The sequence below is a fragment of the Callorhinus ursinus genome, unplaced genomic scaffold (genome assembly GCF_003265705.2).
Source record: "Callorhinus ursinus isolate GAN/ISIS: 27379988/994484 unplaced genomic scaffold, GSC_fseal_2.0 scaffold12, whole genome shotgun sequence".
NCBI lineage: Eukaryota > Metazoa > Chordata > Mammalia > Carnivora > Otariidae > Callorhinus > Callorhinus ursinus.
The window spans coordinates 42,040,566-42,062,889 of record NW_027397074.1 but is presented as its reverse complement, the minus strand read 5'-3'; the positions used below and the strand labels follow the sequence as shown (position 1 = coordinate 42,062,889).

Below are 22,324 nucleotides of genomic sequence, written 5' to 3'. Positions count from 1 at the left end.
ATCGACCTTTGACCTCTCTTCTACTCTCCCATTCCTACTTTCCCCATTAACAACTTGGGCTATCCTCTGCCCCACCGAGTGTTCCAGGTGGGGGACACCTGCTGGCCTTTTGCTTTAGTCTTCTTTGTCCTCCACCTCCAGTCATCAGCCCATCTTAGTCCAACTCAGATCTTCATTCCCTCTGCCCAGAGCCTCCATGGTAATGCAACCACCTGCAATACAGTGTTCTCACCATGGAATGTTCCTCCAACTCCAAACCCAGTCTGGCCCCTCATGGTGGCATGGATGCCACGGTGTATGCCTGTCTTCCAGCCACCAGCACCCTCATGTCCTCACTTACAATGATGGACACATAGCTTGGTGCTGTTTCCTGTATGTCCTCTCCCACGGACTAAACCATAATCTTTTTAAAGAAGTGTTAAGGGAAGAATATACCAGTGATGCTCAGCCAGGGTGATTTGCTCCACAGCGGAGAACTGGCAATATCTGGAGGTAGTTTTGGTTGTCAGAACTGGAAGGGTGCTACCGGTACCATGTGTGGGACAGGCCTTACCAGAAAGAACTGTGAGGCTCAAATGTCAGTGGTGGCAAGCTTGAGAAACAGCAAGTACACTGTCCCCGTTAGTCCTTGCAAAGGCCTAGAAGGATATTATTATCCTCCTTTCCCATGTAAGGAGACTTTTCTTTTCCTCGGCTCTCTTTTCCAGGAACCGAAGCTGAGAAAAGTTACTTGCCCTAGTTCCGCCCTGTGGTGGAATGAGTTTGCACTCAAGTCTCTCAGCTTAGAAAAACTGTGGCCTTTTTTCTACTCCCTTCTAGGGGAGCAAGTCTCCACTGACTGCCAATCAAGAACTGCTGGGGCAGGACTGAGAGGGCTCAGGCCAGTTTGTTCAAACTGCAGGTCCCATCTGTTAGTGGGTTGTTCATGCAATTAGTGGTGGTCTGGGACCAGCAAAATAATAATAATTATCATAAGACAAAACAGATCAGAAAACATGTAGAAGTATATATTTTGTGAAACCTTAGTTTTGGACACGTGTGCAGCAGGGTACGTATACTACTGTATCCTTATGTAAAATTTCTTACTGATATTTGCCGTCGGGGCGCCTGGGTGGCTCAGTCCGTTAAGCGTCTGCCTTCGGCTCAGGTCATGATCCCGGAGCCCCAGGATCAAGCCCCGCATTGGGCTCCCTGCTCTCTGGGGAGTGTGCTTCTCCCTCTGACCCACCCTCCTCTTGTGCTCTCTCTCAAATAAATAAATAAATAAGTAAGTAGATAAAAAAAAAAAAAAAGATTTGCTATGACAGTGTTTGACAAATCTGTTCTATATAGTTGCTGAGTTGTGGGTATAATCCATTAAGAAACCCTTAGCCATGAGCCCTGAGGGTATATATAATTTTCTGTATCCCAAGGCCAGCCTGACTCAGGCCATGGAGGCTATAGGAAGAAAAAGGTGCAGTTGGGTTTGGTACTGGTGCCAGTCCCAGCTCTCATTCATTCCCCACATATCTGCCAAGCATCTGCTTCTACTTGGGCCTATTCTAGGCAGTAAAGGTTTAGTGGGGAACACAACCTGTTAAGCTCAAGTGGAGCTCATATTCTGGTGGGGGAAGGCCGGCCGCAGTCAGGTAGGGAGACAGAGTGGAAAGTCTGCGGCCACTTTCAGGACTGCTGTGTTCCGGGACCCTTCCTCCCCCCTTCCAGGTGGGGGGACACCTGCCACCCCTCAGCCCCCCCTTTCCAGCCAGCCAGCCCATTCACAGGCTACACTGGGCGTGTTCCGTTCATGTTGATCCCTGCACAATCAGTGCAGCGATCAACCTCAGCACACACAGAACTGAGGAACAGGAAGAAAATAAAGAAAAGGGCCGAGAATGAGATAGGGAGACCAGGTAATGTAATCGCCGAAACTTACTATTCACTAGTTTGAAAAATACTGTTAAGATGGTTCAGGACTGCTCTCAGGAGATGGTAAGTCGTAGACCTTTTAGCCCCCTAGTTAAGAATATAAATTCAAACAACTTGTCCTTTCTCCTATTTTTTTCTTTTTTTGAGTGGATTTCTTTTTAGCTTTTTGAGCGTCCCTCTCACGTTTCTAGATAATGACTCTTCCTGAACAATGGATTCTGTATGCAATGGGCTATGAATTCCTGGTATGGAGTCCATAAGTAATCAGAGCAGTGCCTCCTTTGTTGCTATGATACAGGAACACGGTGTGATACACTTGTATTGCTCTATTAGAGATATTATTTGGGATTTTATGAGATGTCATATACATACCTGAACTGCTCCTGTCTAGGGCTGAGTGTGTCTTGTTTTGTGAAGGGAGTTGAATTTTTAGCCAATGGCGGGTAAAGACATTGCAAAGCAGGAACCTACACAGTTGGGTGGAAATGGTCTTTAGGCTCTGGGATCACATGGCTGTGTGTGGTACTTGAACAGGTAACTGGTTGAGATTTGATTCATATCTTTGGCAAATGGTTAATCAGAACCAGTTGGGTGTGGGCTAGGAACAGAGGCTCAAACAGAGCAAGAGACAGTTCCTGCCCCCCTAGGGCTTGTCATGGGAAGACAGGAAAATGAACTAGCAATTACAATACTGTGAGAGGTAAGGGGTGTGATGGGGTAGACAGGAGGCTCATGGCAGGAAGTCTATCTCAAAAATGTATTTTTAGGGGGAAAATGTAAATTATAGATAGAGAGTAACTGCAGGCAGAAAGAAGTAGGTAAGAAGTGGGGAAGGTTAAGTTAAAGAAGGGAGAGGTCACCGAATGGCTGGGCCTGTGCAGCCTTTCTGTCAGACGTCAGTGGGGTTGTATTTAGCATCTCTAGCATCTTCTATGCTACAGATGGGAGTCATGCGACACAGTGATTTTTTTTTCTTCTAAAATTTACTCCATCACTTTAGTACAAGGGTCCTTTCAATGAGCATGAAATGTGAGGACTATCAAAAAAATTTCTGTCAAAGTCTAAGGACTTTTATGGCTTACAGTCTTCTAACTAGAATATTTGTTGCTGCATAGGAACAAGTTGGTAATAATAGTTAATTTGACATGTTAGGAGAAATTATTCTTGAAATTCACCAGCTTGTTTTAGTTATTTATTTCAGGGTTTTCTTTGGGTTACCTTAGATATTGCTTTGCATTTTGATTTTGGGATTTGTTTTCTGTAGGGCAAGGAGAAAATAGTAAAAATCAACCCATGAACAAATAGTGAAAAATGGGTTATTTTAAACTTTTCTGATGGAAACTTGTAAAGTCTGCTAAAGTCTAGGCATCGTTTAGAAGATGCATTTCATCCTTATTTCTTTCTCTTGATTGGCACTCTGGTTTCCACTCTGTGGGAAATCACTGGAGCCCCAGGAGGATCAGAACAATTGAAAGGGGGCCCCAAAAGACCACCTGGGAGTTGTAGTACTGAATTCCAGAGTCAGTAGCCAAGAATGTGGCTGTGAATGGAAAACAAAGTGGAGTCCTCTTGCCAACAGCATACCTAGCATCTGGGTTCTCTGTGGTCTAAGCCACCCAACAGCAGACACTTCTTCATCTCCCCAAGAGTTGAATCAGAAATCTGCCTGAAGGAATTTCTCTCACCCCCAGCTCAACCTTGAGGAGCCGAGGGCTTTCCAAGACTCAAGTGTTTACTCAATTCAAGTCACTGTGTGCCAAACACTTTCATTATCATTGTTAACTCTGCAAGATGGGTAGTATCTTGACTGTTTTATAGATGTGACACCATACAAGTGTGAGGAAGGGAAGACATGGAGGCAAGAGCAAAAGAGAATATTTCAAAGAGGTGACCGAAAATGATGGCATGATCAAATTGAAGAATTTCCGAAGAAGAAAAATAAGAGGCATAATTTTCCTCTTAAAGTATTTTTTTTAGCAAAGAGCCTTCTCATGCCTCAGCTTTTTGTTTTTTTTCTTTCTCTCTTTTTTTTAAGATTTTATTTATTTATTTCAGAGAGAGAATGAGAGATAGAAAGCACGAGAGGGAAGAGGGTCAGAGGGAGAAGCAGACTCCCCCCTGAGCAGGAAGCCCGATGTGGGACTCGATCCCGGGACTCCAGGATCATGACCTGAGCCGAAGGCAGTCGCTTAACCAACTGAGCCACCCAGGCGCCCTTTTCTTCTTTCTCTTAAAGACAGCTTTATTGAGATATAATTTATACACCATACAATTTACCCAAAGTGTACAATTCAATGGCTCTGAATATATTCACAAGTTTGTGTGTAACCAGAGGCATGGCTCTTAAATGTTGCATAGCCTTTCTTTGGGCTGGCTGAACAAGGGGTCACAATTGCATGTGTTTTTTTCAGTCCTTTATTTTCAGGCCAACTGAGTGTTCTCACCAGCATCCATCTTAAGATGTAAATGCCACCAGGAAGAGATATCTGTCTAAAATAGACCTGGGTCCAACATCTAGGACAGTACTGAGCAAGAACAGAGCAAATGGCCAACACTATTTTATAATAGTTGTACCATTTTTAATTTGAGCCTGTTTGTTAAAAGGCATGGTGTTAATTTCCATTATGGAATTAGTTTGTCCCTGAAAATGAACATGTGTTCACAATCTCTGGGTTCTTCTCACTGCTCTTCCTTCCTTCCTTCCATTCCTTTCAGGTCAAAATAGTACAACAGGACCATTCTAGTCCACTTTTTTTGGAAAAAAAAATATATGTATATATATAGACACATATATATACACATACATATATACACGCACACACACATATATATATATACATTCCAAAAAAAGTGTGTGTGTGTATACACACACACACACACACACACACACACACACACTGGAGAACACAGAGTTGCTACTGAAGACAAATACGCTTTTAGTTAGACAAATGAGAATGGAAGGAGAAATTATCAGTTTCAAAAACAATGATAAGCACAAGGAGGGCTATTATAAATGGTATGTAGTAAATTAAAGTAGGCTTCATGTTTGTGGGGGAAAAAAGTGTACCTTCCCAGATCTATTTTATTCATTTAGGCACTTGACTCCCCAAACCACAACACTTAAAATTTAAAAATATTTAATTATACTCCTCCAGCCTTAATATAAGATCCATATACTGACTTACTCTATTTTAGGGGTCTTTTTTTTTTTTTTAAGAATTTTTATTTATTTGAGAGAGAGAGAGAGGGTACAAGTAGGCAGAGTGGCAGGCAGAGGCAGAGGGAGAAGCAGGCCCCCTGCTGAGCAGGGAGCCGGATGCGGGACTCTATCCCACGACCCTGAGATCATGACCTGAGCTGAAGACAGGCACTGTACCAACTGAGACACCCAGGCGCCCATCTCCCCAAGGGGTTTGATCTTCTTTAGGCAGATCCTATTGGAGTTTTGAGTGGTAGAAACACTATTATTAAAGCCCAAATTTAAATCCAGGGCCCTTCGTTCCTCCATTGCCCTCTTCTAGGTGCCAGGGATACACTAGTGAAAAAGACAAATACGTGCCCCAATGACATTTTAGAAGAGGGAGAAAACAATGGTTGAGTCCTTCTCTGCTCTCATTTGCATAACAACAGCTGCAGAGAGCTGAGTATCCTATGTATGATAAGAGTGCAGTGTAATTTAAGAATCCTGTCTTGATTAGTAGATGTAATGTCTGGTGCTAGAACCTTGCTGAGCCTGACTTTCTGGGGAGAACAAGTGGGATTTTGGGGTAAAAGGGGGTTTCCTCTTGTGTTGCCGCTCTGAGACTGCAAGAAAGCTCCAGCGTTCCCACTGCAAAACGTCCAAGCTTTTACCCCTTTCAGCACATCAGGTAAGTTTCTATTACTGTACTCAGAAAATTTTCCTAGTGCAGAGGTATCAGATATCCATGAGAGTGAAACAGAGACCTAAGGAGTGAGGAAACAGAGACCCATGGAGTGAGAAAGTAGAACAGGAGCCTCATTGTGACACTATGCTGGAAATGAATTCACTTTAAAGGGAGTCCAGCTTGGGATCTATCTAAAGGTTTCAGTTCCTGAACTACCAACATGCCTTGTTTAGTGGTGGCCTGGATCCTGAATGTAATATGTATTGTCTTGGGTTTACTAATCTCATTCTCAAATTCCCCAATGCCCATTCTCGTCTAGACTTTCCTCCTGCATATCTGCCCCTCATTTCCCTTCCCACTTCCCCCTTACTGCTCATCAAAATGGATTTGAGCTTTGAGACACCCAAAAGTGGCTTTGGAGCTCTAAAAATAACAGATTATACCAGAACAACTACTTCCGGATATTAAATTAGGGTGTTGTCAGTATCCAAAAAATGCATCAGGGGGAATGGGTAGGAGTTGGTGGATAGCACTGAGCTTGATCCTTAAAGACATTGAAATAAAGGAAAGAAAAAAGGTTGCTATGAAAGGTCATTTAATGTGTTTCAGTGTCCTTATTTTTCTCCTTCAGGAAGCTATATGCAGAATTTTTGAATCAGTATAGGTTTCATTTTTAAAAAGTGAAAACTCTCTGCTTTCATGGAACTACAAGAGCAGCTTTAAATATCAATGTTCCTGTTCTGCTCTCCTAAGTCAATTTTTTCCCCAACACTCAAGTTTAAGGAAAAGGGCAGATTTCAATCTTCATTTGAAAAAAAGAAAAGAGTTGATAGGAAGTTCTACAATGTTTCAGGCCACTGAAAATATTCACGAGAAGTTTTCTAAAAAGCAAGGACAAAGGGAATTTTAAGAAGATGCTTTCAAATTGGCTGATATTCTTTGCTTTAGTTATACATTTTGTTTATATAAAGCATCCACCTTTTTCTGGAAAGCACTCTTCTGGCAATTGATCAAATCATACTTCTCCACACATCTGGTTATATCTGATAGTTCCAGAGAGGGTATCTGACCCAAGCTAGGTCAATCAGAACTTGTGAACTCTTGGACAGCAGAGAGAAAACCTCAAGTGTCACTTTAGAGGCAGACTTGGGGATCTGGGCGCTGCCAGCACTTGTTTTTGATGTGTGGAGACTGGTTCCACAGAGCCAACAGCCAGAGACGGCGAGTCTTGGGATTGTACCACTCCAGGGGCCCATTCATCTCGAGGCATACGGTGGAGACTGGCACTGACTTCACTGGTTGAGTCCTGGACATTCAGCTCTAGGTATTTTTCATGTTTCTCATTTAATCCTGAAAATCCCATGAGATAAATACCATTAGGTTCTCCCAGCTTTACAGAGAATTCTGAGGCATAGCTTGAAGGCTAAGAAACTCCAATAGCTGAGCTGGGGTTCAAACCCATGGGGTCAGACTCTAGAACCAGTGCTGTGAATCACATTATTCTTTGGTCTCTAGGCCAGTGAGCAATTTCCCTTATCAAAGCAAGTTTGAGTTGGGTATCTTGCACTTTCAGCCAAATTATGTAATATGTATGCATTGTAGGTATACTAAGTAATACACTAATCAAAGTAATCAAAGGAATACGTGCAAGTATGTCCAAAGCCACTTTATCTTTCTCCTCCAACTTGTTTCCCTTCCCTTTCTCACTACATGACATTTTCATCCACGCAAGATGAAATGAAATCTTGGGAGTCACTCTGGATCCCTTTCTTCCCAACCTCGCATCACCTCATCTTATATCCCAAACCACTTTATTCTACAAACACATACCTGGCAGTTAAAAGGGACAAAACCTGATCTTCCAATCAGTCCCCTTCTCTTTATTCCCACAACTAATGCCCTAATTCATACAAATGGCCTTAACCTTCTTTAACCTTTTTGTGCCCTAGTATCTTCACCTGTAAAATGGGGCCAATCATACCTACCCCACATAGGGCATTTGAGGAAAATAAAAGTGTGAAAAACACTTAGCACAGTATTCAACAACTGTTGGGTATTTCTTTTAGGAACTAAACTCTTATATGTGCTCATGGACATTTTAATTGCTTTTATAGCAAAAACATGAACTGTAATGAAAAATAGTCTTCAGATGAATACAATTTCGTATTTTTGCACTTCTCCAGGTGACTTTTCAACATAAATTCTTAGCACACACACACAAAACCTCACCCCCGCAAAACCCAAAAACCTTCAATCCCCTCAATTATTCTCTATTAGCAGATCCATTAGGGATTGCCCTGTATCTGAAAAGTATAGCACATTATGTACTACATTCAGAATCAACTTCCTTGATTTTATCAAGTCAACTTTAAGAGCTTGAAGTTAAAATATCTCTTGTTCAGTGAATATTCAAAGGTACACATTCATTTATTCATCAGAACTAACAGTTGATGTATCTTACAGATTACATACAAATACACATATTATTCATATTCCACTTCATATGAGATTCTTTTGCTTGATACACGATTTTGGCTTAATAAAACATAAAAATAATGCATACTGTAAGAATCAAATATAATTTAAGACAGCCATTCAGCCCTGTTAAAACACACACACACACACACACACACACACACAGGAATTTTAAAGTAAAATTAAGCACTTCTCTTCATTAGCCTTCTAGGGAAATGTAGCCAACATAAGCCTATGGGTGGGGTGTTTAAGACAAAACAAACCTGAGTTGTTCTTTGTGAGACGGAAAAGGAAAATATAATAAAGCCCAGACTCATGATTTCCTTACATTTTTCTTCCCAACATATATCTTCATTGCCTAGTTAATTAAGGTTCAAACTTGAAAGAACAGGAAGACAGTATACTAACAGTTACCCCAAAGGAATACTTCCCCTTACCGATTTTCTTACCTTTCACTACCAACCATGTGGTTTACTACATTAATACCTAAGTGTATCAAGTATCAGGTCTTGTTAGAACCAAGAACCAGATTTCTGGCTTATAAACAAGAGATATATAATTTGTTTTCAAACACAAAAGCAAAGCACAGGGAAGGGAAAGAGTAGTGAGGAATCACGTTATTAAAACTTCAGAGGTTTTAAAAGTAGCTATTGGTAATGGTAATAAACTGCAGGTCAAAGTGTTCCCTTCTGTTCTCAATGGTATTAAAAACTCAGGGATCTTGCCACACCAATCAATACTTGTCCAGGTATCTGAACAGATTTCAAGCCCTTTATGAGAAAAAAAACTTGTTTTAAATGCTGACCAACAGTTTTGTAGTGGCATATGGTTTTCTTTGATCCATAGGATTAGGCAAACTTTGTTACCCACACATCTCACTTCCTCAGTGGTATTTCTGTCCATCTTGGGGTAAAAAAAAAAAAAAAAAATCAGAAACCTTCATCACAATATCTAACAAAATCTGATTAGAGACTACTATAAAAATGACAGTGAAAATAAGGAAAATTTAAAAGACTATCCATACAACTTCAACTTCAGGATGGGAGAAATATTTTTAAACATGACAGAAAATCCAGAAGATGTAAAAACTGACAAGAGTTGACCACAAAAAAATTTTTAAAAAGGTGCAATCAATAAATCATGTCAAAAAATAGACAATGGGAAAAAATATTTGCAACACAAAAAACTTAGGTGTCAATATTCTCACTACAAAAAGCACCACCAATTAAAAATTTTTGTAAAATTGGCAATTTATAGATAAGGAAATGGAAATAGTCATTAAGCATTAAAAGAATGCTCAAAAAAGATAACAGACATGCCAAATTAAAACACAAAACCATCGGACTGGCTAAAAAAGAAAAATCAGTATTATTTATTTATTTAAAGGATTTTATTTGACAGAGCAAGACACAGCGAGAAAGGGAACACAAGCAGGGGGAGTGGGAGAGGGAGAAGCAGGCTTCCCATGAAGCAGGGAGGCAGATGTGGGGCTCGATCCCAGGACCCTGGGATCATGACCTGAGCCGAAGGCAGATGCTTAACAACTGAGCCACCCAGGCTCCCCTTTAAGATCAGTGTTATTAATTTATAGTACAAGTGGAGATATAGGATAATGGTGACTACTGGGGAGAGTAAATCACTGCAAGCTTGACTTCAGTAGTACATGGGAATCTGTATGTACTTAAGTGTTACTACACATTATATGTTAAGAACATTCACTACATTAATAGTAAAAAATGACAACCTAACCTGCTTACAGCAGTTGGTTAAGTTGGGGAACCATTAATACAGCAGCTGGCTGTGCTACTGAAAAGAAGACAAGGGAACAGATTTTGCCATTAGAGTCTCGAGAAGGAATCAGCCCTGCTGATACCTTTTCAGGTCAGTGAGACAAATTAGAGTTCTGACCTCCAGAGCTGATAATAAAATTTATGTTGTTTTAAGCCATTAAGCTTGATGCAATTTTTTACAGCACCAATAAGAAACATACAACATAATAATAAGGGGTAATAAAAGTAGTATGTGGACAATACTGTTTCCAGAAATGCCCTTACTAAAGTTTAATGTGGAGGCCATCAACTTCTGGTATCAACAGGGAGTTTGGTACCACCTATGAACCCATTGTTGAGAGCAGTGCTAGGTACATAAAGAGGTAAGTAATAAATAGCTTAGTATAGATAGGAATTAAAAAAATTTTTTTAATTGAGGTACAAATTGACACATAACCTATCAGTTTCAGGTATACAACACGATTAAATATTTATATATATTGCAAAATGATTTCCTTTTCTCTGTATGGATTTTGAAAATTAGTAGAAACGTGTCTATTACAACAGAATCAGTCCTACCATGACTGTTTTTCAGACAGCAGTTTCAACAAACTAGATTCTAAGTATCAAAATTTCATTTTAATGAAGCAGATTCCTCTTAGGCATCCCAAGAAACCAATTTTCAATTTTGTGGAAATATATATTCTAGTAAGTTTGAAACTCCTCAGCTCAAAAGATCAAAAACATGTACTCTAATGCTTTAATGTTATTTACAAACATGAAGAGGATTCTAAGGTTGTGTTCCTACTCCCACTAGAAAGACAATCAGATAAAAAAAAGTCTAATCACATAAAGGAATATAAAACTATTTATTGACCACTGTTTACCAGTATTTACAATAAAGTAAACAATATACAGTTGGATAACATTCTGACTACAAAGTTACTGTTTTTCCTGGTTTCTGCTGAACCAGTAACTCAAATACTGAGAAGACTGAGCCTACATGTCAGGAACGAGTTGGGGTAAAGAAAATACATGCAGGTTAAGAATTTGGATTATACAAGTCTGTTCACCCATTTATTCCAACAGGTGCTAAATTGCCAACATCTCTAACCATCTGATTATGATTAGGTTTCCATGAACAAAGTCTTAGACATTCCATGAATCATGACCTTTTAGTCAATACAGCACAGAGATTTCAACTTCTTGAAAAGGAATGGTTCACTAGAAGGAACCTTTAAATGTCCATTTAACTAAGTTTTGCTTACCTAATTAAAACACACCAGGACTTGTCTAGTTTTGTCATTTGGGTGGGGAGGTTGTTGGTGGTGATAAAATTTTCCTTTCAGGGATCTTGCAAATGAACTTGCATTTATGACTGTAGATATGAATACGGATTCTGATATGGCTGCTTTTAAATTGTCCAATTTAAAAATCTGAAAGGTTAAGGCTTCAGGAAAAACTTCAGTTTAACTTTAAGTGATTTATTTCTTAAGTTGCTGAAAATGATAGCATCCCGGAAACACGGGCTTATCCATGGTTATAAATGCTGTTTTTGTTTTGGTGAATGTTAAAAAACAAAAACCATTTATGTATGTATTTTAAGTATACACACAAAAACCCCCTAAATAAAAAATCCAGAATGGTCCTTAGGCATATAGGAGTTAAACACAAATTCTGACTGAGTAACGACTATGAAGATTTCCCCCAACATTTAGAAAAGGTGTTCTCTAATGCAGGGGGATAATATACCATGGTCTCAAATACTTTTTTTCTGATAAAGGAAGCAACTACAGAAAGCTTTTATTTGTTCAAAGTAACCAGTGCTATAGATGCAAAAAAACCCCAACAACTCCCCCAATACTACTTCAAAACAAACATATCGAACTTGATTTTCATTAGAATGTTATTTCTTCACACTAATAAATCAAAAAACAAAGACCCGGATTTTATATATATATATAAATATATATAAAAAACAATGCAAACAATTATTGAGCTTCATCTTCTGGACAAGAATGCCAAGTTAGTCTCTCTTCATAAAAAGCAATTACAATCTGAGGACACTTCATATTTGCCTCTTTTGCCAGCACCAAGTCTGCCTCATCTGAATCTTTCCTGTTGTGAGGAAAAAAAAGTTCAGTCAAAAGTCTCCACTGTTTTTGCTAACTGATAATCTTTCACTTAAATCATAATTCAATCAAAAGGTATTTAAGTGCTTCAGAAGCAGATACTCGTGGCTGTGTTCTGGTAACACTACATTTTCCAAAACAGGCTAATCTTTGCTTTAAAACACCATTAGCAAAAAAAACCAAACCAAACCAAAAACCCCCAAGCAACAAAAATCCTAGAATCATCCTTTCAGCAGATACTATCTAATGATGAAAACTATAAAACCTTTTCTAGATAAGGCTTCACAAATAAAAAAAAAAATCTCTTACTTTAAAATATCATAGCGATCATCTGCACACTCACCACTTCATGAGAAACATTAATTCTCCACTGCTGTCCGTGGCACCAATTATTCGTTCAGGATCAAGACCTCTGGCAAAGCCTCTTGGTTTATCAGCCTGATTAAAAGATGTTAAATGACTCTTTACATAAATGTTTCACCGACTTTCCATATTGCAAACTAATAATACTAACTTCCAATTTGTTTTCATGAAATATAGCTTTCAAATGAAAAAAATGACAGGAGAAAGAACTCTTATTTAGTACTAAAACACACTGTAATTTCCATTAACCTTCCAAGAAAAAATAAATCCAGGTATCTAATAAAAGTATTCTGAATCTCAAGGCAAGAAAATAAATACCTTTCTTTATCCTAACACATCCGAAGACAGAACTATGTAGGCACACAAATTAATCCCTTTATTTCTGCTAACTCATAAATAATTATAAATTCTTTAAAGTTAGTATTTCAAGTCACTTTTAGGAATTAGTCTAAATTACCCACCAATTTTTAAAGCACACACAAAATACAAATAGCCAAACAGTAAAAACTTTAAAACTCAGACTAATCAGTATTGTAATCGATCTGTGTTATAGGAAACCTTAAAAAATACTTAACATAAACCCATGGTTCTAAAAGTGTGGTCTGAGGATCCCTGGAGATCCCTGAGACCTTTAGTGGGTATCTGTTTATCTGCAAGGTCCCCTCCTTTCATTTATCTTTGACTTCAGAGTATCTTCATATGCCTCTACCAAACAACATTAAGACAGCAAATCAAATGCAGAATGTCTTAAGCTAGACACTGAAAAGATGTGCAAAACTGTAAAATGCCAATTCTCATTTAAAGTTATTTTTCATAAGTTATGAACATGCAATAGGTTTTGTCATTCTTAACTGAATACACAAATATTTTAAAACTTTGTTTTAATTTCTGATATAGTTAGAATTGATGATCATAACACATATAAATAAAAGTTCTCCGAGATTCTCAATATTCTAGAGTATTAAAGAGGTTCTGAGACCAAGAGTTTGAGAACTGCTTAGATTAAGAAATCCCTTCTCCCTACCGGACTTTCATATCAATATCCCAGGTTCTGGAGTCAGATTACCTGGGTTAGTTAGAATGACGACTCTAACCTTTACTAACTGTGTGGCTTTGGGCAAGTTAACCTCTGTAGTTCAGGTTCAATAAAACAAGACTACTACTACTGTCTCATGGACACTTTGTAGTATAAGAAATGCAAATTAAGTTATGTAGAACACTGCTGGGCACATTCTAAGAGCTCAGTGTAGGGTAACTACTGTTATTAAACAGTGCTTCTGTTGAATATATGGTTGACTTTCAATTAATGCATATGGATTCTTAACACTGTTACCTTTTTGCTTTGGCTGCTAAAGCATCCAGAACCAAATTTGTAGTCAACCTCTGCTTCTCATCTGGAAAATGGGGATAATACCTATAATCTTAGCAGACCTGCCATGAAGATTTAACAGGTTATCTGTAAACTACTTGGCATCTAATTCAGATGATCAAATTTTAAATCCAAAGACCTTATCAATGTTAGTTCCCAAGCCTAAATGCTAATTCAGAATCAGGACCTTTTCCCAAATTGCCAGCAGGCATGGTAAATAGGACAATCTGTTTTGGAGTTGAAGGTATAAGCAAGTAGTTGTATGTTTTGCCCAAAGCCACGGAAAGCCACGGCAGACACACTAGTGAAGCGAAGACTGGGTCAAAATACCCATGTAGTTAATGAACCAGCTGTCTCAATTCACACCAAAAAATATAAAAAAACCTCTATTACCAAAGATTATATGCTTCAAAATCAAAATGTTGCTTAGCAATATTCTGACAAAACAAAGATCACGTCAAAGTACATTCTGGTGGTCAGTGCCACTAACGGTCTATAATCAGGATGTGCTATGTGGATTGTTTTTACTGTATTGTAAGGGATTGCAATGATCTAATCTTTGTGTTCACTGTATTCAAGACTGCCAGTCCTGGATCACAGGAAATGGATTTTATCAGGGATCAAATCCACGAATCTACTCAAAATAACACTAGCACCACCATGTAAGTGGTATAAGCACTTATTACTGAACATTTATATGATGCAGGCTAAATCATGCCTATCCTTTTTGTCCTGAATATTAAGCATTATAAAGTATTCAAATTCTTAAAAGTATCTTAAATGTATTTTAAAAATCAAGCCATCAACCTTTTACCAAGTCAGTATGCTGGGCAATATTTTATACTTACAGCATCTCTTTTTTTCTTTGATTTGCTATCATCAGATTCACTGTCAGATAACGATTTTCTTTTTGTACCATCTTTTTCTTTACCAGCTTTTTGAGAATTAAGAAATGCTTCAATTAACTCTGGACAATCTAAATTTTCTTCAGGTTCCCAAGTATTGTCAGCACTGGGTTCGGTTAAAAAAAAAAATCAATTAAATATGATTCATGACCATTATCTACATTTATTTAACATATATCTAAAAAAAGATCTGCTGTACTGCAGATGCTTACCTTTTTCTCCCTATCCCCATTTCTTTTGATAAAATCAGCTTATACTTCCTGTGTCTATTTTCTTAGCCTCTAGTAAGTGGGCAGTCTGCTATATGACCTACAAGTTAACTATACCTGCTCTAGCAGAATAATTGGAACTAATTATTTTCCCAAGTTACACAGACAACCCACTTCAGAATTTCTCTGCAAAGGCTTTAAAAATGGACTCCCTATTCCCACCCCAAATTACTTTATCAGATCAGTCAGACTATGTCTCTAGTTGGGACCTTCAACACCATGTTTGAAAACACAAAAATTCTAAGGCATTCTATATGTGAGGCCGTATTTTCAACTTCTGCTGGGTGCTCAAATTGGGCAATGATAAAAAGCAGGGGTTGGCAACCCAAAGGTCAAACCCAGCTTTTGTATGTTGGGCCAACTAAAAATGTTTTTCACATTTTTAATTGGGAAAAAATTTCAAAATGACAATTATAGGAAATCAGGGCCCATTTGTTAGAACACAGCCATGCTCCCTTGTTTAACGTAGTGTCCACGGCTGCTTTTGTACTGTATTTGCAAAGCTGAATAATTGTGAGAGGTCTACAGCCCACAAAGCCTAAAGTATTTATTTACTACATGATTCTTTAAGGGAAAAGTTTAGCAATCCCTGATATGCCAAATGCCAAATGCCATGCCAAAATGACTATTTTCACGTGTTTTTCAGAAGGACTGGAAAGAAAACGAGTATCAATTACCAAACGTGAATGTTAGATAATCCTACACTAGTGATACGCTTGCTAACTTTTTTTTTAAGACTCTACGCTCAACACGGAGCACGAACTCACGACCCCCAAGATCAAAGAACTGCATGCTTTACTGAGCCAGCCAGGTGCCCTGTAAGCTTGCTAACTTTGTGCACTCTGATCCAAAAAGCCTTTAAAGAACAAGATAGAATGAAATTAATTTTAGAGATGATGGAAAAGAAAGGTAGTACTGTTTACAACTTGGGTCTTCTGATATGCTGAAATGCTAAAACTGGCCAACGTGAATCAGAGGATAGAGGAGAACAAAAGAGTTGAAGCAGAGCCTCCATTTTGTAGTGTTACTTTAATTACAGACTTCTGTATTACCTAATACATACTGCACATGGTAGGTTCTCAGCCATACTAATGGCCTTAAGTTTGAGAGAAAGAGGGAGAAAAGGTGTTAAGTCTCTTAACATTTTGATTGGCTGGACAGAGACAAACAGCATTTAATGTCTCATGAGATTCCAAAACAAACAACAAAAAACCTATCACATGAAAGTGATCAATTCTTTGGCATACTGGTTACACCTAGCTTTAAAATAGTTCAGACTTATTTTGCTTTGTTCTGCTATCTGTAGGAAATTTTTCTAGTGCCAAATTATGAACTTATACTATATACTTAAGCTCAACTAAGGACACTAGAAGGATAAAATAACCTTAAATCTTCCACTTAACTTTAATTCCCAAATTGCTATAGTGGGGCAAGTAGTAGGTAACAGATATTCCGAAGCCTAATTATTTGACTAGCACACTCCCCCATCTCCACCAAGCTCAGAAAACCGTTGTCTATCTCTACCTATCCATTTTCAGTAAGTCACTGACCACAGAGCCTTGCTGTTTTTGTGGTATAAGGCAGATTTAGCACATGATAAATGTTAAGTATAAGACTGGAATTTCTGCATGAGTTATTTGCAATACAGCTAACATTATAAAAATTATGAGAACAATTAGTAACAAGGAACATAAAGAACTAAGGAGCTTAAAAAATGCCCATGCCACTTCTTAAGAGATTAGGATACAGTAAACCTAGTGCATCGTAGAAGTCCTGGATGATAAGCACTTCTGTTCAACACCCACCAGTCTAGCTTATATAGCTTCAATATTTTTAGTGTTCTCTCTATGTAAGAAAACAATGTCAATTAGATACTCTAATTAGTACATATCTAACCACATTAAAATGCATTACATAGTAAACTGTACTCCTATAAATTTGACTCTCCAAGTCAACTAATTTCAAATGTGCTTGGTTACAACTGTAGGATAAGGACAGGACCCTTTCAAACAGATCTCAAAGTACCCTGGAATAAAGGTGTCTTTAAATGAAAAGAAATGTATGGGGAAAAGGATTTTAAAAACCCCAGACTAAAAGCAAATTTTAAATGTCACTTAGGTGCAGTTAAACATATAAGAGAAGCACCAGATTCCTTACTCTGTAAATCCCTTCCACTTCAGGAAATACTCCACCTTCCCATTCACTACACGTCGGTCCAGTACTTTTTCCACCACAAATTCTTCAGGCTCTGCCTCTTCTACTTTTTTACTCTTTCCATTTTGTTTCTTTCCCATTTTTTGCTAAAATAAAACAAAAGAGAGATTTAAGAAACTTTTCTTTTTTCACTTTTGCATACATTTTAAAGGCTAAATTATTTACATTATTGTTGCATCTGACACCTATATTTTTACTTCTACATCCCAGGGCAGACACGTTCTGAAAAGATACAAGTCAACAGATAATCAAAAAGAATACTTAATTCCACTTTAGCTCAAACCTATTACCCACCCCCTTCCGGTGAAATAATACAATCAAAAACACTATCTGGAAAATACTCTTTTATCTTTTCCAAATCTAATGTCTTACCCAGTCTATAAGACCAAGTTTACTAGAGTTTGCATTCATTTTAACTACAATACAGCAACAAACTAAAAAGTATTAGATGATACAAAGAGAGTAAATACTGAGAACTTATTAAGTGAACCATAGTCCCATTTAAAAACTACAGCCCCCAAACACTAACAACCCTCTTTCTCAATATAAACACCAATGTTAAAAGTCTCAATTATACAGAAAGAGATAAGTGCAGAATGAAAACATGGTTCAGAATCCCGAGATCAATTGTAGAGTCAACTAAGACCATGAATAGGTTAAAAAGGACACTATTATAGTTCCATAATTTCTGTATATAGTATTACAGATCATACAGAACAGAGTTATGTTGTCACTTGAAGAGGCCAAAATAATTCTCTAATGCGAAAATCCTTCTTTCTTGGTTTCTCAAGTGTTAAAATGGTAGCCAACGAAACCCACCTTAAACAAATTTTTAGGTTAGTTTTTTCTTTTTTGTATTGATACTATGAGAAAAGCCAAAAGACCAAACTAAAACCACTATTTTCCAATAACTCATGTTATGAGGACTGAAAGCAGATAAAACAAAAAACTGAAATGGTTAATTAGAAGAGACGAAGCGGGGAAAATCTCAAATGTTAATTTTAAAATAATTTCAGTGGTGCTATAAAAAAAAAAAACTTAATTGCCTAGTCATTAAAGTCACCTCTCCACATAGCATACAAGAGGAAAAACAGCAGTGCCTCAAGCTTGCAAAAGGATGTTAAAATTAAAATTATGTAATTATTTAGAGGTGTACACACATATAAAACATAAAAATCCTCTGGAATTTAAAATAACCCAGCAAATGTCTGCTTTTGTTGGATACTATCTCCAAATCAGGCCTTACAATTTTTTTTTCTTCTTATAATTTTCATTAGTCAAGACACTTGGGTATTGCAATCAGTCGGAGAGCTTTTTGCTTCTGTACAGTACAAGGAATGGTAGCAAGAGAAAAGAAAAACTGTTGTAAATAAAAGCCTATTCGATACTGATGCTGAATGATAAATCAGCTATGTTCATGAAAGTAAGAGATTAACAGAATAAAGAGGGTAACAAAAATAAACAAAGTGAAAAGAATAAACAATAATAAGATGAAAAAAAAACCTTAGCACAAAAAATGAAGTATTTACTATGGCACTCACAAGCTGGTTACAAGTGTTCACCTTTTTCTTTTCAAAAGAAAACTCACCCACTTTCCCACCTAAACTAACAAACCTCATCTCTTAAAATTAAGATTAAGAAAAACTTTCAAAGTTGTCAATTTATGATCCTTTAACAAAGGGTAAGATATTTTAAGTATCAGTTAGTTATGGACACCGAAGACTCTCAAAACTGTGTGCCAAAGCAACAGAAGCATCTATGTTTGCTTCCTGTATCTCTATTCATCTTCAAAGCCCCAGGGACAGCTAGTTCCTTTTCTTTCTAATACCTGAAGGTCACAGGTAACCATACAGTCAATTCAGTTATCTACACTTTGGTCTACCACTTACAGAATTTGAAGGACACTTCAGTCCTGAGGGGCCACAGAAGATGCTTTGTGTTTTTTCCATTGATGGTTTTGATGGGAATCATTTGTGCCACAGAATTTGTATTTATTTCACCGTTTCCGAGAGTATTTGAGTGAAACATGCAACCTCTTGATGGCAAAAATTAAAAACCAAACCTGCCTTTTTAGTGTGAAACCCAAGGGGAGAATATACAAACCAAAAACCAAATGTTTTGCTTTATTCAGATGTTAACACTGACCTTTAAAATGATTGCAATTATTGATGAAATGTGTTAGAATTACTGTGAGAACCATTAACTTTGAATTTCACGATTTTTATGTGACTATTTCAGTGTTTTCAAAAAATCTGTAACTTGATACGGCTGAAGACATGTATGTCTTTACACATTCAAAGAACTTTTAATGAAGTTTAAGAATGCAAACTTGGGGTTTAAGAAAGTGTAGAGGAAAAATGTAATTGCTCGCAAGATGCAGATCTACTCTTCTGTCCTTCCTGGACATATATATGATTTTATTTGGTATTAAAAAAAATGGCAATGACTTGAATTTAAGGCCTTTACGTATTTTACAATAATCAAGTTCGAAATAGGACAACATGAGCAAAGTAACTGAATGACCTTTGTCCCAATCCAGGTTCTTTAAACTTAACAATACTGAAAATACCTGGATTCTCTAGAATTCGTTACAGGGTGACTTAGGGACTGTTATGCCAATGAGCAAGGGCTTTACAGCATTGTCTGTTTATGCTTGTAAAAATTCTTCCATGTTGCAAGTTTATTTTTATTTCAAGATAAAAATACTCTGTAAAATTCATTGTGTTACCCTCCCAAGACTAGGTTTCTCTAAATGGATTAAAACACTACTCAGCTAAGTCAGTAAGTACCGCAATGTAATGATTTCGTTTTTGCCTCTAATTCTCCCCATTACAACACTGCAGGGGGGGGGGGGAGGAGAGGGGACTGGGAAATACATGTGGATGTAAATATCTCAACCACAGAGATGCAAACTTGTAATTTTGGGGAAAAAAATTTGAGTTAGATCCTTACATATTTTAGGTTTTCATTAACTTACCAATGTAGTTTTATTGGAGGCCATTTTTTATTGCAGACTTGAAGAGCTATTACTAGAAAAATGCATGACAGTTAAAAAGTAGTTTGCACGACACAAAAAGGTAGCTAAACACAAGTTCTGTTTGGATTCCAACCCCCACTACGTATCGTATATTGTAAAACTCGTACTCAAATCCAGAGATACAGATTTGAGATTCTGCGTTATTAGTTATCTATGTTTGCTGAGAACATCAGTGCTCTAACCAAGTGGGTCTAGAAAACCTTACTGGGTAGGCTGGTATCTGAGGCAGTTTTACAAAAGAAAAAATAGTAAATTTTTTTTTTCAATATATAAGTCCCGTTTATGTCATACCCAGCATTTTTAAGAAAATGGCCAGGTAATTTGGTTCGAATTCGACGTGATCACCCAATCACAACGGTAAATTACCGTGAATTTCCCCTCTAGACCTTTTAACAGTCCAAAGAGGCGCCTAACCCCAACTTGGTTTCTTGGAAACCCTCCCCCTTTCTAATCACTAGTTTAAAAACTGAAAAAGGAAAAAACCGTATTAAGATGTTTCAGTCCCATTTCGTACCACTTTTAAAAAAACAAACCACCTCTTCTATCCGCTCCCCGTTAAGCCCCACCCTGCTTAGCGAGGCCTAAACACCCGGCCCCCGCCCCCCACCCAGGAGCGCGGGCCTCGTGGTCAGCCCATCCGCCGGGAGAAACAAAGGCCGCGGCCCCGGGGCTCAAGGGCACTGCACCACCGGGCCCGCGTTGTTCCCCACCCGGCGGTAGCCACGTAACGGAGCGCCCGCCGCAGCCTCGGAACAGCGGACCGCGCTGATGCGGGAGAACGCACCGCCCTCACTGGAGGCCCAAGTCGCCGACCGAGGCCGTGAGGGGGAGGAGGGCCCCTCATCTTGATCGCGGATGGGGGAGGGGAAAAGGAAATGCGCTTTGTCTAGAAATAAGGCGGCTGTCGCCACGGCTCTCTACCCTCTCGAGGACAGTCTCGTTCTCCCCCTCCCCCACAACTAACTCCAGGCGCCGGCCCAGCGCCAGGCCAGCCGCGGGGTCTCCGCTCGACTCTCCGCTGCTTCCCGCCAGCTCCCCACTCGGGGTCGGGCGGGGAAGGGCGGGAAGCAGAGAACTGGGTGGGGGGATCCCTGGGGTGCAGGTGGTATTTTAAGCACCACCACCGAGTAGACAGAGAGAGAAAGAAAGACACCGACTTCACCGCCTCCGAGCTGCTCCGGGTCCCGGGTCTGCGGCGTCTCCGGCCCTGCGCGCCTCAAGCTCCAGCCACATCCGAGGAGGAGGGGGCTGGGGAGCTGCGCGCCGGGCAGCCGCTCGAGGGGGGTGGGGGGGGTGGCACCGCCCACGCCGGGCGGCCGCGAGGGGCGGGGCGGGCGGGCGCGCGCGCCCGGCGGGGGGAGGGGCCGATTGCCGCGCCCGCCGGAACCCGAGCCCGGGGCAGGTGGAAGGCTGCGTCGGCACTGCACTTACCGTTCGCGGCGTGGCGCCTGGTGGTCCCCGGAGGGGAGGGAGAGGGAAGTTGAGGCGAGGACAGTAACTGATCTTCTAGACGGAGGCGTTTCTGCTTCGCAGCAGCCGCGTCTGGCGCCAAAACCCGGCTCCGCCCACTTCCTCGCCCCTAGAAGTGGGTGCCTCCAAACGCTAGGGGTGAGGGAGTGAAGAGAAACTTGCATGGGGAGAATTGGGAGCTAAGGAGTGCCCCTCTGAGACCACCCTCTCCAAAGACCTCTCTTGAACCCAAGGAGTCGACTCCCAAAGACGTTGGCCAGGGTTAGGTTGGTGGAACGTGAAGTGTAACGTGTCGACTAGAAATCGCTTCGGGTGTTTCCGGAAGGGGCCGAGTCAGTCCTCAGCGCTGGGGGTGGGGAGAATTAGGGGAGGGAAATCGCAAGGGGGAGGTTACAAAGATTATTCTGGCGGGAGCTCGGGGGCGGGGGGAGGCGCGGATTATCACAGGCTTTGCTGCAGGGACCACCTCCCGGGTTGAGGGGGCTGGACTTTAGGGCTGTGCTTTAAGCTCCTCCCGACAGCGTTAATTTCAAACTGCGCGACCGTT

General features: G+C 39.5%; 1 protein-coding gene across 4 annotated transcripts; it reads right to left on the bottom strand.

The window, feature by feature from the left end:
* Window positions 1-10,873: 10,873 nt before the first annotated feature.
* Window positions 10,874-22,074, bottom strand: CBX3 (chromobox 3). 4 transcript variants are annotated; one of them, XM_073898991.1, is made up of 7 exons: window positions 21,465-21,565; window positions 20,462-20,527; window positions 20,248-20,302; window positions 17,214-17,356; window positions 14,731-14,893; window positions 12,494-12,588; window positions 10,874-12,136 (listed from the first exon to the last, which is right to left on the bottom strand). In XM_073898991.1, the coding sequence occupies exons 3-7, from the start codon at window positions 20,269-20,271 to the stop codon at window positions 12,010-12,012; spliced, it is 552 nt and encodes a 183-aa protein (XP_073755092.1). In that variant the 5' UTR covers window positions 20,272-20,302; window positions 20,462-20,527; window positions 21,465-21,565; the 3' UTR covers window positions 10,874-12,009. The 4 variants fall into 4 exon arrangements, with proteins under 4 accessions (XP_073755092.1, XP_025728841.1, XP_025728840.1 ...); XM_025873056.2 differs by lacking the exons at window positions 20,462-20,527; window positions 21,465-21,565 and adding an exon at window positions 21,739-22,074 and having other exon boundaries at window positions 20,248-20,299; XM_025873055.2 differs by lacking the exon at window positions 20,462-20,527 and having other exon boundaries at window positions 20,248-20,299; window positions 21,465-21,591.
* Window positions 22,075-22,324: the final 250 nt, after the last annotated feature.